This window comes from Varanus komodoensis, unplaced genomic scaffold, assembly GCF_004798865.1.
Source record: "Varanus komodoensis strain SLA01 unplaced genomic scaffold, ASM479886v1 scaffold4, whole genome shotgun sequence".
NCBI lineage: Eukaryota > Metazoa > Chordata > Lepidosauria > Squamata > Varanidae > Varanus > Varanus komodoensis.
Window position 1 is genome coordinate 50,297,313 of NW_025335941.1, and position 17,856 is coordinate 50,315,168.

At 39.1% G+C, this 17,856-nt stretch overlaps 1 protein-coding gene across 4 annotated transcripts in view; it reads right to left on the minus strand.

Annotated features, from left to right (window-relative positions):
* The window catches only part of ATM (ATM serine/threonine kinase), a 76,174-nt gene that overhangs the window by 34,652 nt on the left and 23,666 nt on the right, over positions 1 to 17,856 (minus strand). For 3 of the 4 annotated variants that reach the window (XM_044441428.1, XM_044441426.1, XM_044441429.1), the window contains 11 exons: positions 16,429 to 16,504; positions 16,206 to 16,336; positions 15,434 to 15,554; positions 13,335 to 13,511; positions 12,674 to 12,834; positions 11,094 to 11,340; positions 7,527 to 7,651; positions 6,526 to 6,652; positions 4,867 to 5,066; positions 3,917 to 4,091; positions 426 to 590 (listed from right to left, as the gene is read on the minus strand). In XM_044441428.1, the coding sequence (XP_044297363.1) occupies positions 426 to 590; positions 3,917 to 4,091; positions 4,867 to 5,066; positions 6,526 to 6,652; positions 7,527 to 7,651; positions 11,094 to 11,340; positions 12,674 to 12,834; positions 13,335 to 13,511; positions 15,434 to 15,554; positions 16,206 to 16,336; positions 16,429 to 16,504 (1,705 nt within the window). The remainder of the gene's footprint in view (positions 1 to 425; positions 591 to 3,916; positions 4,092 to 4,866; positions 5,067 to 6,525; positions 6,653 to 7,526; positions 7,652 to 11,093; positions 11,341 to 12,673; positions 12,835 to 13,334; positions 13,512 to 15,433; positions 15,555 to 16,205; positions 16,337 to 16,428; positions 16,505 to 17,856) is intronic. The other variant, XM_044441427.1, reaches the window with a different exon arrangement.

Here is a 17,856-nt window from a genome sequence, read left to right on the forward strand (position 1 = left end):
TCTTTTAATTTATTCACTGCAGTCACCGTCTGCGGAGATCTTGCAGTCCAAGAAAATAAAATCTGTCACTATCTCCATTTCTTACCCACCTATTTTCCAGGAAGTGATAGGACCAGATCCTATGATCTTAGTTTTCTTAATGCTGAGTTTCAAGCCAACTTTTGCACTCTACATTTATAGATTTTTAAATACTGAATTAGACACAAATCTAACGCTTACCTATTAAAATAACCTAATTTGTGAATGACCCGGGGAGCCTCAGCTATTGGGTGGCAGAAGGAATGAATGAAAGGGAATAACCACAACATGAAGCCTTAGCAGATAAGCAATAAAAATACATACTTCCAAATACAGTACAGAAAATTCATATGTAGAATTTTAATTCCCTGAAACTCACTTGCTAATAAGTTAACTTATTGTATTACCTCCAAAAGAGAGAACTCCCCACCACTGTATTTTATACTTTGCTGAGTAGCATGCAGTTCCTTAAAAGCAGGATGATCAGGAAAAGGATCAAGATGTTTAATTGCTTGGTAGAGATCTTCATTGTCCTTATTATCTATCACCAGGTACTTCAGTAAGCCCAAGACCTAAAATAAAGAGGAAAAGAACAAAATAATGAAAATCATTTTAGGAACATTTTTACTACTTTACACAAAACAATTCATGGAGCAATGTGATTTATACAGTTTTCCCTATACTATTCTGTGCATCAGGAGACTAACAACAGTTCACAGGCTTCTGTACTTTCTTCACTCACCACACAAGAAGCCATATAAAAGCCAAGAGATCCTGCATTTATTTGAGACCTAGATCATCCTTGTTCCTGGATGCTGAGCTTGTTGGGCAGGACTAATATTCAGTGTCAAAGACAAGCCTACATTTAGGCTGCAATCCTAAATATGCTTACTCAAGAATATACCCCACTGAAGATAGTGGGATAGTAGTTCTTACTGAACACAAAGAGAACTGTGGAGTTATGCAAGTATAATCAGTTGAGCACAGTGTGAGAAAAGCAGGAGAAAGAAGAGGAAAATGTACACGAGCCCAAGGTCTGTTTCTGGTTTCCTTGCACATAAAGTTGAAAAGGAGGGGGGAATCAAACATCCCTGTTTGCATGCAACAGCACAAAATGAAAAAAATGTGTGGGGGAAAATCAAAATCCCTATAGGTTGCATGCTCTAGAGCAGAGGGCATGCAGAGCCCTCTCTGTTGGCACGCAAGCCAAGTCACCCCAGCATCGTCCCAGAAGCCATGCACATACAGTGGTACCTTGGCTCATGAACACCTCAGTTCACGACCAAATCGGGTCGCAAACAGGAATGTTGCCGTAGGTAGCAAACTCCGTATTGGGTAACGATCGCGAGTGCGCCTGCCTTCCCTGCATGGGCACAACTGCAGTCGTGCTGGGGGGGAAAAGATGGCCACAAGTGTGCCCGTGCCCACCTCCACCCAGCGCACCTGTGCCTGCGCCTGCCTCCCCCCACATGATTGCTGGGGGGGTGGGGGGGAGATGGTTGCGATCTTTCTTGTTGTCACTTTGCTTCAAATTTTTGTGAGTAAAAAATATACTTGCAGAACGGATTAACCTTACTTACACTGACCCTTATGGGGATTAACCTTACTTACATTGACCCTTATGGGGAAATTTGACTTGGCTCACGACCAAAGTCCTGGAACGGATTAAGTTCATGAGCCAAGGTACCACTGTATTTGGAAAGAGTAATAGCACCAGGCGACGATGTCACTCATTAGGCGCGACTTGTCGCAAGAGGCGGCGTAAAACAGCTGGCAAGAGGCAGGCGCAACAGCTGCGGCGGGTGTGCTAGGAAGGGAGTGGGCGAGCAGCAAGCACGTGTGCCGAGAGCTGACAGCAGCGCCCCCCTCCTGCCTCCTCCCAGCCCGCAGCATGTGAGCGGCCATCCAATGGTGGGACCCTGCCAACTCGGTAGCCACAGGGGCAGCCAAATTCTGGGCCTTTCTTTCTGAACAGCAAAACACAAAATCATAACTTTAAAATAATTAATGGTAACAAATTCAGTTTCAAATTATCATTCAAAATTCAAAAGATAAAAGTTATTTTTTAAATGTAATACTGATTCAGAAAGATTTTTCTGAAATTAACCTTTTAAATGTAGATGCTAATGACAAAACATTCTGGGACTGATTTCCAGCCAAATATGCCATTAATTCATTTACTCACTAATCCCTTCTATGGCCAACAGCCTTTACATTAAGACACATTCATTTGGCTGAAATAAACAGCAAGACTAATTAACATAGTGTAAAAAAATTATTGGTGCAATTACATTCAGTAGATTAATGTAATGAATTTTCAGTTCTTTCCTTCAGATAAATCTAAATGCAAAGACTACTGCCTGGAGTGACAAAGAAATAAAGTAGAACAGTTGTAATTATTAAGATGTGCAATCATAAAGCTATGATCATTTAATTCTTCACAGGATGGGTTTTGAAAATAATTATGCAGATTTGCCTAAGAAGGGTTTTAAAGAATGTAAATGCTAAGTTGATATTTTCTATACTAAATTCTACTAAAGGAATTGTCATATTAGATAGCTTGTTAAGCAGGAGAAATAGCAACCAAAAATCTTAAGTGTCTCAGGAAAATAGAACCACGTTACCGAGGAAAGCAGTTATAAAAGTGAATCTACACTGGTGTAAAGACTGGGGTTCTAATATAGCAAGATTAGATTTTATGGTGCTGGCAGCTAGGCTGTATTGTGCCATAACCAAATTTCATTAAAAGCAGTCAATACTGTTTCCATTTTATCCATGCACCCCACCCCAAAAATGTCTTCCATCAGCAACTAATGCACATGGCCTTAAAACAGACACCCAGACAATTGTTTTCAAAAATGTGAAAGTCACAGGACAGTTAATGCCCCAAAACAATGCTATCCCCACATATCTTAAACTAGAGGGCTGGATGCACTGAAACATTTGCTGAACAATTGAAATAGTGAGGCACATTACAAGTCACATGCACAAAAGGAGCATTCCTCTTCTGTTGACATGGGTAAATCTGGATCCCACATGCAATCTTAGCTGATCAAGAACAATGTCTTAACTGCAGTTCTGCTGGGTGACATCGGATCATCAATGGACCACTGGTTTGAGTCCAAAGATTTTATTGCTCTTCTAGACTTCCCACACAGTTTTTGCCTCAATGGCCTCACTTTAGATTTGAAAAGGGGATTGCAATTCTATTCACCACTAGCCATGTTCAGTGTCCCAGAGTATAACAAGTCCTAGCCTCCCACATAACCCTGTAGGCCATATGGTGTGGGGGATGTCATTTCCACAATTGTGTCATTTTTTAAAGTCATTCTTAGTTTGGAAGTGTGGCAAAGAACAGGCCAGCAAAGCTTGGGAAGAGAGCAACGGCTTGACCCTGGCCTTAAGCTGAAATGCAGACGCACAAGATTTGTCTCCTTGATGGAAGGAAGACGTGATCACAGATTTTGGGGTAGTGTTTAAGGGGAGCCAAAGTTGTCCATCCCTCCCCCCACCCTTGAAGTCAAGGGTAAATTTATTCATGTAACAAAGAGGGCTTAAAGTGTCTATTTTTAATACAGCAACTTCCTAAGTCACATAGCAAACCCCTTCTGAACCTGAGGGAAAAGTCAAACAAGAAAAATCCCCCCTCCACACTCATTTGTGATACTAGAAAGGGTGGTGGTCCCACTCGTCAAAGAAAGAAGACCATCAGACACACCCAATTATTTGCCTTGTTCTGTTTATTATTACAGATTGTTTGGTATCCACACTGTTATCCAGCTCAGGCACCCTTGGATATATACATTTCCTAAAATAAAACAATGAGGCATTTTTTGTCCTGCGAAAACTAAGACCACTAATGAAAAAGGCATAGCAAGGGCCTCTTCTTAAAACATACCTCTTCTTGGGCCTCAAGTTGGTCTGCAACTATAGGTATCAGTGTACCCACAACAATGTGGAGATGACTCCCTAGGGCATCCTTACAGTATTTGACTGCTGTGTGACAAACACGACTGAGAAGGTCAAAACACAGCAGGAAGCTCCGGAGGGATACTCCCCTGAGTGGTACACACCTAAAACAAGCACAGAAAAATTAACTGAAAGCAGACTAAAGTGCAGTATGTGTGAGTGGGGGAGACTGAAGGACATTGTGGGAAATAACCTATATTAAGCCTGAAGGAGCTACAACATAATCTTGATGACAGGGTGCATCAGGGCAACAGGTTTACAACAGGGAAAAGCTCCCATGCCCTCAAACAAATTAAACCCATAAAACATAGTTTTTAGAGAGCTGAATACCTTAACTCCCTACTGAAGCTCACTAGGCAAAGGCTCCTGGATAGGAAGTCTGGGAAAACCCCAAGTTTGAGAGCCTAGCAGTGTTGTCCTGTAATTTTAGGCCACGATTTAACCTCTCACACACAAGCCTTTGGAAATCCAAGCAAAACTTCAGGGTGTGTATTTCCACCTCTTCCCCTTCATCAGCATGGCTGGGAAAAGTCTAGTTTCACTTTCCCCAACTGTTGGCTTGTTGTTACATACAAACCAAAACCATGCTTTAAAATAAGCTGTAGTGATTCCATTGATAGACAAGTTCTAGTGATTCCATTGCTAACAACAATCTTTGATTGTTTTCCTTTGCAAACCTTTCGTTTTCCTTTGTAGTTTTTTAAAACTACAATTTCTGGTTCCTGTCTAAGTATTGTATGAAAATCTGTCCCTTCTTTGCCAGTACAAGGCTCTAGACTAGATGGCATGGCCCAATATAAGGGGTTTCCATAAATACAACATCCCATCTAAATGAACTGAAACCGTGTATAGATAACAGCATATAGTATTCATACATACCTATTGTTGATATGATGAATCATAGTATAAATTGCATCCCGAAGCACAAAAGCCCATGCTCCCCCTAAACTGTCTTTTATTTCTTTCAATAATAAATTTACAAAAAAATGATATATCATAAGGATTCTATGTCTTTTGTAAACATTAGTTGTTCCAGATGCTTGCTTACATATGGAAAGTAAGATCTTCTGGAATGACTCCTAAAATTTAAAAGAATAAATAGTATTTTCATAGGTACATATAAAAACTGTTCTGATACAACTTTTAAAATAAATAGGTAAGTCTGCTCTTCTATATCCCACTAATTTTATTTATAATTGCATGCTGTATTTTTGACAGCGTGAACATTTTGTGATTTCATTTTGTATGCTACCCTCACATATTTTGATAAAGATAGTTTTAAAATATTTTAAGACAGAAATAAGAAAAGAAATACAATGTGATTCTGTTTCCATTAAGCTGGAATTAAATGTGATTTAGGTGGTATGGTAGCCAAGTAACTATCTTCTTTTCCTCTCTAATATTTCAAACACCATAACCTTAAGTTATGATGATGAGCATTTCCTTGCTACTCCACATTACTTGCTTCCAACTGGAGGGATACAAGCAAATGCACTATTGCCTTTAAGTTAAATTGTGGGTAAGCAGAAGTAAGACATTACACAGGAAGAAGGGAAAAATATACTGGTCTTTTCAACAACACCTGCATGCATATTATCTCAACTAATTCCAACCTTGTTATTGCTATAAATGGGTTCCTTAAATTAGTCAGACATAACAGCAAATTTCAGACAAGAATCTTGCAGAAGCATTATAAATTGCATCTCTCCAAATGGTATAAACCTATTTTTTGTTTTTGTTTCGTTCCTAAAAATGTAACATTACCAGGCTGTTTTCATCAATGGAAAGATAAACCACTATTAAATTAAAATGGCTAAATAGATTAGGTAGCAGTCTTCAACTTGCAAGCATGTGCGACATTATTCTGTTCTCCAAAGGGTCATTCTAAAAGCAGTAAAAGAAGTCTAACATCGTTCCAAATTTACACCATTAAATAAATACATCTGCAATAGAATATGCTGTACAGCATGACAAAGACACCTGCTACCGTCCAACCACTCTCTCTCCTGCTGCAGCAGTAGTGCAGGCAATTTCATCCATCAGTGCCTGGCTATGAGGGGCCTTCAAAAAGACAGTGTCTGTGTCAGCTGGCACAGAGACTGCCTGTGCCACTGGAACTCACAGTGAAGCACTAAACCTAGTGGATAATCTGGAGATCTATGTCAGGTGCGTTCCTGATGGAAAGGAGTCAATAGAGCTCTCTTGAGCAGCTGCTCAATGCTTTGCTCTGAGGGATGCTCAGGGCAAGCCACTGCTTCTAGTATGCACTCCAGAAAGCCACCCCAGCCACTTTCTTGCTACGGTATTTGGTGTAATGATGGCAGGGCTCTCCACACAGCAGCTGACCAACACCCTGCTCTGAGGCACTGGGCCTTGCAGGCACTCCAGAAAGCAACCGTATCCATCTGCAGCTGGTGGTAGTAGCAGTAGGTGGCCTGCTGTGGATGAAGAGAGCAGTTATCTGCTGAGGTTAGGGTCTCACGCTGCTTCCTGAGAGAACCATCCCATGTCTCAGTCACAAAACTAATAATAACTTACAGGGTTCTTTGAAAGAATTCCTACAAGACCTTTTGACTTGGTTTTATGGCAGCTGCTAATGTAATCCAATGTTGCTTTGATCACATATGATGGAAAATGAGGTGGATTCGGAGCAGGATCTGAATCTCTGAAATAAATGAAAAGATTGCAAGACTTTCAAATCCCTGATGACCCCGCAAATGAAAATCCTATAAGAACAGATAAATCAAAGTGACAATAGATGATATTAGGTTGTAACCAAGATTGGTTCTCTTAACAGTTGAGGGAAACAAATCAACACATATTAGAATAAGTAACTTAGTGAATTGATATTTTTAATCCATTGATAAGAGTTTTCAACAGTACTGTTCTAATCTGGGTATTATTGGGTTCAAAGGTACAGACTTACTCTAAGGTCTACATCACATGTGCGCGTATTTGCATGTATGTGTGCACACTGGGAAATATGACAGTTGCCTATTTGTGTCCACCTACTGTAAGGAACATATATTTTTGCCCTGTTTTTATAGAATGACCACTTGTACCAGGAAATAAAAGTCTGACTTCTAGTTTACATTATATATGAGTAGACCACAAACCATCGTACAATCCCTCTTCATCTATTATAGTATGTAGATTCATAACATTAATAGATTTCGCCTGTTTCCTAAGCTATTACTACTGTGTCACTTTTCCAAGTGGTTGTAGACTTGATAGACATACTTTAACTGTTACTACCACCTGAAAAAGTGGTGCAACAGAGATGGTCATTCCATATGCCACTTTGGAACTTTGGAGGGACTGTCACTCCAAAGATCATGAAAAACCATCTCCAAAAAAGGAGGGGGATGGCAGCCACATTGAACACAAATGGGGTTGCAATTGGAGCAATGAAAGGAGACAAGAGAGGTTCTGTCAAGAGGGGTTCCATGAACAACCCATGTTGCGTAGCATATTTACCAGGTGGGTTTCAAAGTCATGCAAACTCAAAACAAGAAATAAACACAACTTAAAATGGCGACCTGTACCCTGCAAATCTTGTTAGGTCAGCATCTTCTCCTGCTTCTCTATGTACTGGCTCAAATAAGGTCATCAACATCTCCACCACAATCTCTGGCAAATTAGCATGAAATAAATTGTCTATCAGCTGTAAAAACAATACAGAGCTTAAGTTTTTTCATAAGTATAAAACACAATAAAGGCTAGTTATATACAACTGATCAGTCTCCACAATGATATTACATCAAAAAGCACTCAGCTCAGAAAGTCAAGACTTCCATTACCTGAGAATTCTTCAAAGGGTGGACTCTATGACATTCGGGAAGAGAAGGCTCTTTGTAAAAAGTCTAAAGGTACTTCCCACTTCTTCCCTAGAGCAATAACCAATCTGAGCAAAATAAGTATCCCTAAATCAAAATGGGAGCAGTGTCACTTAACTAGTAGGGACAAAAGGAAACTCCCCCTTCAGATTAGGTAATAGACAGTTGTCTGCCAAAACTAGAAGAACTAGCAGAGAAAGCAATTCTCAGTTCTCTCTACTTGTAAAACTTCAATAATCAAGCACATTGGCATGACAGAATAGGGTCTTGCACAATCTGAAATACACTTCTACCAAAGGCAGCATCAGCTGAATTGGTTGAAAAAGAAATGAGGGAATGGATGGGAACTGGAGCAGGAAAGGGAGGGGCTCCTCCCCAATTTAAACTTTTCGCTAGAGAGTCTTCCAGACAAAAGGCTCCATGCAGGCATAGAGTCCTTATGTGTGTTGCACAGAGACCACAAAGAAGACTAGATATACACCCTGAAAGCATCTTTAGAATAGCTCTTGACAGTAACCTAGAAAACGGCATATTTTCTAAGACAATTAATGAGAATCCTTCCAGAAAGTGGTCTGTTGGAAGCTGTGCACTCTTCTGCAATATACAGCTTGAGCCCTCTAGCTAAGATGAATTAAATGCCTTCCTTTAACTGTGTATGTGACAAGCAAGGAAGATGATTGCCACACAAGTTTTCTTCTAGTATTTAAATTCAATTTAAGGGTTCCCCCAGCATTAAGGTAGCACCATATTTTGACCATCTGATATTTAGGGATAGAAGATAACATGATCAACTTTTGCTTTCTGCTGAAATGATTCATTTATGGAATAAAAGAATGGCAGATAGAACAGACCTATCCTAATGGACATTTAAAAGCCTGGCTGTGTAGACAAAGCAGTCAGCTTTGGTATTCTGCAGGCTACCTTGATAAATAAACTAAATACAAATCTCTGTCAAAGATTAAAGGAATCTTGGTTAAAGTTTGTAGGACTATGTTGGAACCCATGTACAACAGGGGAAGCAAACAGGGTGGCCACTGATAAAACACTTGACATAAGGATAGACATCTAGAAGAATCCTTTTGGTTAATGACGGAATAGTATCTAGACTTAGCATCTCACTCCAGATCAACCTGGATAAACTTTAAGATAGTGAAGACCAAAGAGATAGAGGGATTCCCTTCCTGGAAAAACAGAGAAATATAGCCCTGAGTACTCTGGTATATGGAAGTAAAAATGACAACACTGAAGCTGCCATATTTTGTGTTTCTTAAGAAGGCAAGAGTCACTGGAAAAGACTTGGGAAAACCAAACACAAAAGAGGAGGGTGAAAACAAATGAAATGAATTAACTCCATAAAGGAAGCCACAGCGTCAAATTTAGAGGAGCTGAGCAGGCTGTGAAGGAGAGGACATTCTGGAGGACATCCATGCTTAGGATTGCCATAAGTCAGAAACAACTTGACAGCATGTAACAACAATTAACGCTGATTTATTCTGTCAGCAAACTCTCTTCTATCCCAGATTAGCAGCATTTTAGAGAAGTAATACAGGACTGCCTCCTCAACCTCTAGACAAAAAAGCAGCAGCTCTAGTTTGGACAATGTGAAATAACTCTAAAAAAGAATACAATGGTACCTTGGCTCACGAACGCCTCAGCTCACAACCAAATTGGGTCATGAACAGAAATTTCATAAAAATTTTGCTGTAGGTCGTGAACTCTGCATCGGGTGATGATTGCAAGCGTGCCCGCCTTTTCTGCACGGGCGCAACTGCGGTTGTGCTGGGGGGGGATGGCCCCGATTACGCCCATGTTCCCTTCCCGAGTGCGCCCGCCTCCCCCCCGTGCACCTGCAATCTCCCAACCCCCCGCATGATCTCGGGGGGGGGGGTGGCCATGATCTTTGTTGTTCTTTGTCACTTTGCTTCAAATTTTTGTGAGCAAAAAAATAGCTGCAGAACGGATTAACCTTATTTATATTGACCCTTATGGGGAAATTTGACTTGGCTCACTACCAATTTGGATCACGACCAGGGTCCTGGAACAGATTAAGTTCATGAGCCAAGGTACCACTGTATATGGAAACATTTGGAGGAGGTCTCTGGACTTGCAGGTTATATTTATAAACTGGGACACTAACCATCTTAAGATGACAAGAATGTCAATGCATTCCCTGCCAGATCCTGGTGAGTTCATTCACAAGAAAACTGATACTGAACTGGTTTTTGAAGAATCCATTTCACCTTTATATCAGGTGCTCCAACAACTGAGGTTCACACATGTAACAATCATAATCAGTGCAGAATTGCTCAATAATATATTCAAGACTAAATCCATTGTCTTCTATCAGGAAAGGGAAGACACTGTCCCAGTGCCAAAACAATCTCATCCAGCTATAGTTAAGTATTGGCCATGCTGGCTGGGAATAAGAATTGTAGTTCAATACATTTGCAAGGCACTGGTTAGAAGACCAGCTAATGGGGAAAGAAATGCCTTCTTCCACAATATGACAGCTTTTCCAAGAAGCAAAAGGGCAGAATAAACAAGGTCATTATTAATCTGCCAGAGCTTATGAGATGCCCTTGGCAGGCACAGAGATTATAGCTTTGTACAGCAGCGTCAAAGTCTACCTTAAGATGATACATCCAGTCTGTGAGAATTCACTAACACTTGAACCAGCTTGTCACAGAGCCATGGACCTGGAGTGGAACTATAATTAACTCCAAGTACCATTCTGCCAAACCTCAAGGTCTGATGAGGACTTCAAAATATGGACAAGCATGGGTCCTCTGTAGCCTAAGATCTGCAATTAAGGGGGCAGCTGAAAGTCACAATGAAGTAACACCCAGAGCAGAGGGTAGTATAGCACTGGCCTTGATAAGTAATACAGACAATGGTCCAATTTGACAGGATGTGGAAGAATATATTCACACAGAATTCACTCATATACTGAAAGCATTTCTGTTGTGCATTAGTTTACACAAAGAAAATGGTCTATATTGCATTATATTACAAAATGATTTTCAAATTAGTTAGTGTAGTTACTACTACACATAGTACTTTCTATTACTTTTGGAAAGGAAGAATTACCTACTCCTGCCTAATGAGGAAAGGAATTACCTACTCCTGCCTAAAAGAATCAACATAAAATTGAGTCACCAATCGATTCCAACATAGCTTTGATTTTTAAATCCTCTCATTCAAAAGCTTCCCATTTAATTTGAAGATCTAATACATAAGCTACATGACAAGGAAATAAAGTGGAAAAAATACCGGTTTTCCTAAGTAGTTTTCATTTTTCAGTGTATCATAGATTTTAGAAGATAGATCTCTCTTTTGTGCTACTTCATCATCTTCATGGTTTTGGTAGGCAAAGTAAGGCAGAATATGAACAAGGATTTTAGGAAAGCAATGTGTGAGAAGCTGCCGTTCCTCTATTTCAATCTTGTTAGCAACAGACTTCACCTCTTCAAACTGATCTTGAACTATCAGTTGTGGAATCAAAACTTTGTAACAGGATCTACAATAAAAAATTTACTTGAGTTATGACAGAATGGTTGGGAAATTTCAGTTATAGCAGCAACATCACTGATAGTAACTGCATTCTTATAGCAATTCTTTTCGGAAAAAAACCTGTAATAACCTGTTAATATGATACTAGCCAGTTACTTATGGCAAAATCTTACATTAGAAACCTAAAATAGATTTCAAAACATTATCCAAGTTCATATGATACAAGCACGCATCATGGGTGACATGGTGGGTTGTCATGTCATGCAAATTCAGACCACTTCCCTCAGCAGGGCTTGTTCCTGGGCAGGAAGGCACCCTGACAATTCATAGCTTGTTCCAGAGGTTCTTTCACCCACAATGGGTTGGCATGACATCCAAGCACAGGCAATTGTCCTCATTATGGTTGATGAGAAACAGCAAGTCAGCATCTTGGCAACAGCTACAAACCACTCCATTGCTGCTTGTGCCAACATTACCCAGGAAACCACCACTGGCTCCTGCCCTGTCGTAACCTTGAGTCATTGTGGCTTCCTTCCTGCTTTTACTCTTTTTTGTCTTTTTCTCAAAAACAGTTTTTCACATTCTCCAACTGATAGCTAGTGCCAGTCCCTTCAAAGTGACAAAATTCACCTTCTGACAATTGTCAAGAGAAATCAGAGTAAAGAATAAAGCTCTTGGCAGCTTCTCCAACTCAGTGCCCTTGGCAGTTGCCTGCTGCACCCCAGGACAATGTCTGGAGGAGGCATCCCATTTCAGACCCACAAAAACCTGACTAGGAAAACAAACAAGCATCACCTCCAAATCTGTACAGCTGTGCAATTAATAAAAGGGATTAATAACAGATTTTCAGAACTACTGTTTGGGTGCTTCTGAAGGGGTTGGTACTTGCTGTCAAACTGGAGAATGCACAAAGAGATCTCAAAATGAGAAGTAAAATGGGGAAAATAGGAGAAAAGCCACAGAAAGATCAAAAATGTTTGCCATCACTGTGGACTAGATGGGTTCTGCCATGGTTTTCCTTGGTTTACCCACATGAGGACCACCCACAATGAATCCAATTGTTTGTTGGATTCACTGTGGGTTGTTTTATAAACAACTCACCCTGTGTAGCTTTGCAAAAAGGGTTGCTGTGACACCCACCACTAATTCCCCCATTGGCTCTTTACTTCTCTGAAAAGATTTCAGAGTAATTTAGATGTAGTAAAACACTAGATTTAGTAAAACTCTACTTTCAAAATATGCCGCATGATAAAACATAAAATTGGCTACTTGGTACATAAGATAATAATCCTTTACAGTTTAGATGGGAAAAAACTACACAAACATAATTAAGACCATACCTGTAGAACTCTTCCAAAGTAGAATAATTTAGTAACATATATGGAAATACAGAAAGACTGTAGCTGCAGTTCAGCCACTCTAAAATAAGATAGTCCAAGTGGGTATTCATGAAATCTTCCACACTTGTATATCCACACGTGTCAGAAATTCTTTCTAATACCTGCATTTCAAAATGAAGAGCAGTTAACAAAACAGGTATTACCAGTACTGTCCTATTTATAGCACAACACTACACTGTTTATAAACTAAATGTCAGCCCAGTAAGGTGCTCATAGAAGTCCCGCTAGTCTGACTTGAACTCATACCCTAACATCACATAACGGGATGTGACATCACATAAACAGAGATAATGAGCAAATTAAATGGCCTGATGTAAACTTTATGACTGGGATGGCCAAACTAAAGCTTGAGAGCCGCATAGGAGTCTTTGATCTTATGCTCTGGCTTGCTGCTAACTGCCACAGGCACCCACTTGCCACTCACCACCTGTTGCCACTGCCGCCTGAGGCTCTCAAACATCTGACATCTACCATATGTGGCTCTTCCACTGAGCATGTCTGGCCACCCCTGCTATATGTTATGCATGACATTATTAAAAATATGTAAGAGTTTTTAAAGCACAGAGCTTTCTTCAGCTATATGAATTCCCATCGTACATACCTTTCTTACTAGTTGAGGTTCTAATCCATTCCTTTTTACACACTGAAAGACAGCAAATAATGCCTGCTTTTCACACACAGGACTGCAGCGTAAAACCATCGTTATTAACATGAGGAGAACTGACTTTCTATTATATTCTTCATCAGGAAGATTCTCTTCACCTTCAGTGCCATGTGCCTTTATTAACAAAGAACACAGAATAAAAGTGATCTCCCTTATCTACATACATGGTAGAACCCATCCAAACAATTTATATTTTGTTAAAATAGTATGTTGACACAAAGATATAAAAACTACTGAAGAGGTTTACATTGCCAGGTTTCTTCCCGGAAATTGTCTGTGCAATCTTATAACGTGTCTAGCCAGGTATATATTCCACTAAGATCTGTGGGACTTATAGAATCAGGCTTCAAAATTAGACACAGGATTATAGAATTAGACTTCAAGATTAGGCACAGGATTATAGAATTAGACTTCAAAAATGCATTTCTACAGAATCTTTGTAAAACAAACCAAGAAAATTTAGGGAAAAAAATCAGAACATAAAACGTATCATGAAAACATAGTAAAACATTAAGAGCAACATTATGGCAGGGCGAGTTCCCTGGGATACTAGTTGGCAGAGTGAGGCGGAAGAAGGGAGCAACAACCTACAGTGAGCCTGATTATCTGTTGGAAACACCTTGCAACAACCAACTTATTGCCAGGGAAGGTTGGGGTGATGTGAAAATGCACCCATACTCTTGAGAGAAATTCCTTTTATAGCCTACTGCAAGTTCCTGCATGGAGATCAAATTTCCTAAAATAGGATCATAATCAACAATCTAAAAAGCTGCTTAAATCTTTTAAAAGCCTTAAGTGAAAGAGATTCTACACTTCCATTGCTGTGTGCAAGGGAGAAGAGACATGACACAGACACTGTTTCGGCAGAAAAGCAAACTAGAGTGTTAACATTTCATAATACACATACATATGCAGAGGCCGGTAGTTACCTCACACTTCAGAAATGATACACAATTGTTGGATAAGAATTATTACTGTCTGGCATGACTGAACTGCTGTGACCTCAGAAACGCAGCGCAACTCAGGAAACAAGCCAAACTACAATTTCCAGAATAGGACAAGTCAGCAGAGCTCCCTTCCATGAGCTTCACTGACTTATTTCATTTCCATTTTGGAAGCAATAATTTCAGGTAGCTTTCCACAATAAAATTGGTTATTCCTGCTAGCCAACCAACTACACTGGATACTGCCTTCAGTTCCTCTTGCCCCTCTGCACCCATTCTCCCAAAAAGTCACTAGACTTATGGAACACTCCAACAGAGTGCAATAATGTTTTTCCCTGCGAAACCTTCCCATTGTTTTTTTTTTCCCAAAAACACAGATTGAAGACAAGCACGCTTTAAAAGTCACACTAGGACCTATTTGGACTGCTTTGCTATACCAAGCCAACACAAACCAACTGAATGAGATATGTGGGCCATTTTCTTAGGCAAATGTTTAAGATCCTTATTTCATAAAAGTTCATTGAATTGAACTGTGTCAAGACAAAGAAAATCAAGTACCTTACCTATTGAAATTAATCACCCTTAGAAAAAGGGAGTTTTACATAAGAAAGTAAAATACAAGAGAACTTTCCTACAATAAATTCAAAATGAAAAATACAAATTAGACTTCAAATAAAAAGCCTAGCATTAGGATAGCTCTATCCTAGTAACAGCACCTCCAACCTGTTGCTCCTATACAATAATTTCATCCAAGTCATTAAACATCTTGTTTAGCTGAGAAGTGAATAAATCTTTGGAGAAATTATTATTTATAGCAACTACTTGGCAGACAAATTAAGAATGAAGACAAATCATTCATTCAAATCATTCATTCTTGGCAGACAAATTAAGAATGAAGTGCAAATCTAATTAAGTTTTGGGCATAGTGCAATTTGAACAATACCAAAGAAAGCAGACTTCATTGGCCTAATTCAAAACAACAGTGTCTGTCTGTCTGTCACATTTTTATACAGCCCAATAGCCCAAAGAGAAATTTGTTACAGGAAAATTTGTTGCACTGGAAGTCTTTATGTTACTTAGCGACAGTTTTACCTGTGTACTCATTCCTTCTTGAACTTTGAGGTATAAATTTTCAAAAGCCCTTTGCTGGAGTTTCAAAGGCAGAGCTTTCAGCAACCCAGTAGAATCTCTAATTTTCACATCTTGAAACAAACTTATGGTTAAACACAGAGAAAAAGAATTTAAAATAGTTTACACACTTTTTCATAAAACAAAGATACACGTGTTTTGTTCTTATTCTGAGCTGTCCCCACAACTCCAAGATATCTTTGAATAGCATTTGCCTATGTCCAGGAAGATTCAGCTGGCATTATGAATAACATATTGGATGAAAAAAGTATCTCTTTGAATTTTATTCCCAAAAGGGTCAGTTTGCAGACCCAGAGATAAAAACAAAGCACCTCACTTCCTCAGACACACACCCCTCCCTTAAGATTCTTGCAAAACAATCTAGCTTTTTCCATGCCTATCTTACTCATCCTTTTTCAAGGCACTTCATACACTTCTGAACTTAGCATTTTATTAGCAATACCTAATTCTCCTTCTCCCCTAGTAAGAGAGGAGATGTTACCATGCTGAAGAACTGCTAGAGATCCAGGCCTGTCCTAAGACTTATGCAACTTCCCCAATTACAAATTATTTACAAGAAGAAACATGTATTTTTTGAATGGGTGCCTTGTTTATTTACTTATACCGATGTATTCTTTTGTAAAGTGATTAAAAAGTGTGAAACAATTTTCAAAGGTTATTTTATGGTTATCTTTAGAAAGCAGTCAATTCACTTAAATCTACAGCAGCTATATACCTGGTTATTGACTTGGCTGCAACCATGCATACTTGAAAGTTGCTATCTGCAAGGAAGTGGGGAAAAGCATCACTCACAGGTACATTTTTCTGTTTAACATTAAGCACAGCCCATTTGGAATGAGGATCAACCTGGGAAAAACAAAAATGGCATTTTATTTTTATGTGAGTTGGAAAAGTCAAAGAAAAATATTTTTATTAAGTTCTTCTAACACTTAACTTACCTGAAGTAAGGCTTCCATACATTTTACTAAGGCTATTCTTACAGGAGCTGTGCATTTCCCTCCATTTGCTAACTGCCTGGAAAAGAAGAATTTAATACTAAGCTATAATGGGACAAAATCAAATTTTTGTGGCTTGCTCCTAGAATTTTAAAAATATGTAATTATTTCTTTCTATGCTACAAAAATAGTTAGCTTGTAATATATAGACATTAAAGAGGTATAAAGGTATGCTTGCAATTCATGTAGCTAAATGCAATATAGGAGGGAGGGAGGGAGGGAGGGAAGAAGTGAGAGCAATTTGTTTATTTATTTATTTAAAACTTTTGTATGCCATCCCTTATGCCTTGGCATCTCGGGATGGTTCACAATCCATAAAATTGAAATACAATAACACAATAACAAGAAAATCACATGCATAAAAACATAATTCAATAAAAAATTACATAAAAGTCAAAATCAAAGCGACTATTCGACACAATTAAAATATTAATTTTTAAAATAGTGATTAAATGAAAAGGTTTTGACCTGGCACTGAAAAGAATATAAACTCAGCACCAGGCGCACCTCCCCAGGGAGCACATTCCATAATCTGTTCATCGGTATGTTAAGTTTTTGTAATATTCATAGGAACTTACTCTCACATATCCGTGCCTATGGAACTGTAGCTCGAGTCGTATTAAATAAAATGCTTGTGACAGTTTCAATGGGACTTAAGATGCAATCCTAAATATACTCAATGCAAGCATCACAGAATGTAATGGGACTTATTTCTAAGTAAATATGCTTAGGCGCATTGCAGCTAAGCATATTTACCTACAGCCAGATACAATCACATTTTGAAGACAGCAGCCTAAATGCCTGGAACTAAACTTGGCTAAAATCAATAGGGTCTATGTCCATTATATTATTCATGTCACTGCATCCTCATCATATCACATATTTTTGCTGCAATTTCTACATTTGAATTATCAAGGCAACAAAAGATAAAAACCTACTAGAAAACAGTACTCAAGAAAAGCCAGTGCACACCATTTTTCCACTTTCATTACTATTACTTTACAACTTTGCTTCAAAATGCAGTAACAATTGCTAAAAGGGAGACCACTTCCAGGTACACTTGGGTGTAAGGAGACAGATCCTCTGACACATCTAAAGCTAGCTTTACCAGGCTTCTCGCTCATGCAGCCCTTTATTTCTGAGTATTTCCCCCTAATGAAACTAAGATTAGCTGTGCCATCTCCAGGTTAACAAACCTGAGAGGTCGATCCTGGGACCTTTAAAAGAATGGAGTATGTTCTCTTTCAAGGCCTACTCCAAATAGGACAGCTACTAATAGTAGTTTTACAAATGTGGAGCTTTTGCAGTCAAACTGAGAACAGCTAGAATGGATGTTCCCCTTCCAAGAGACAGCCCCGACAGATGTTCAAG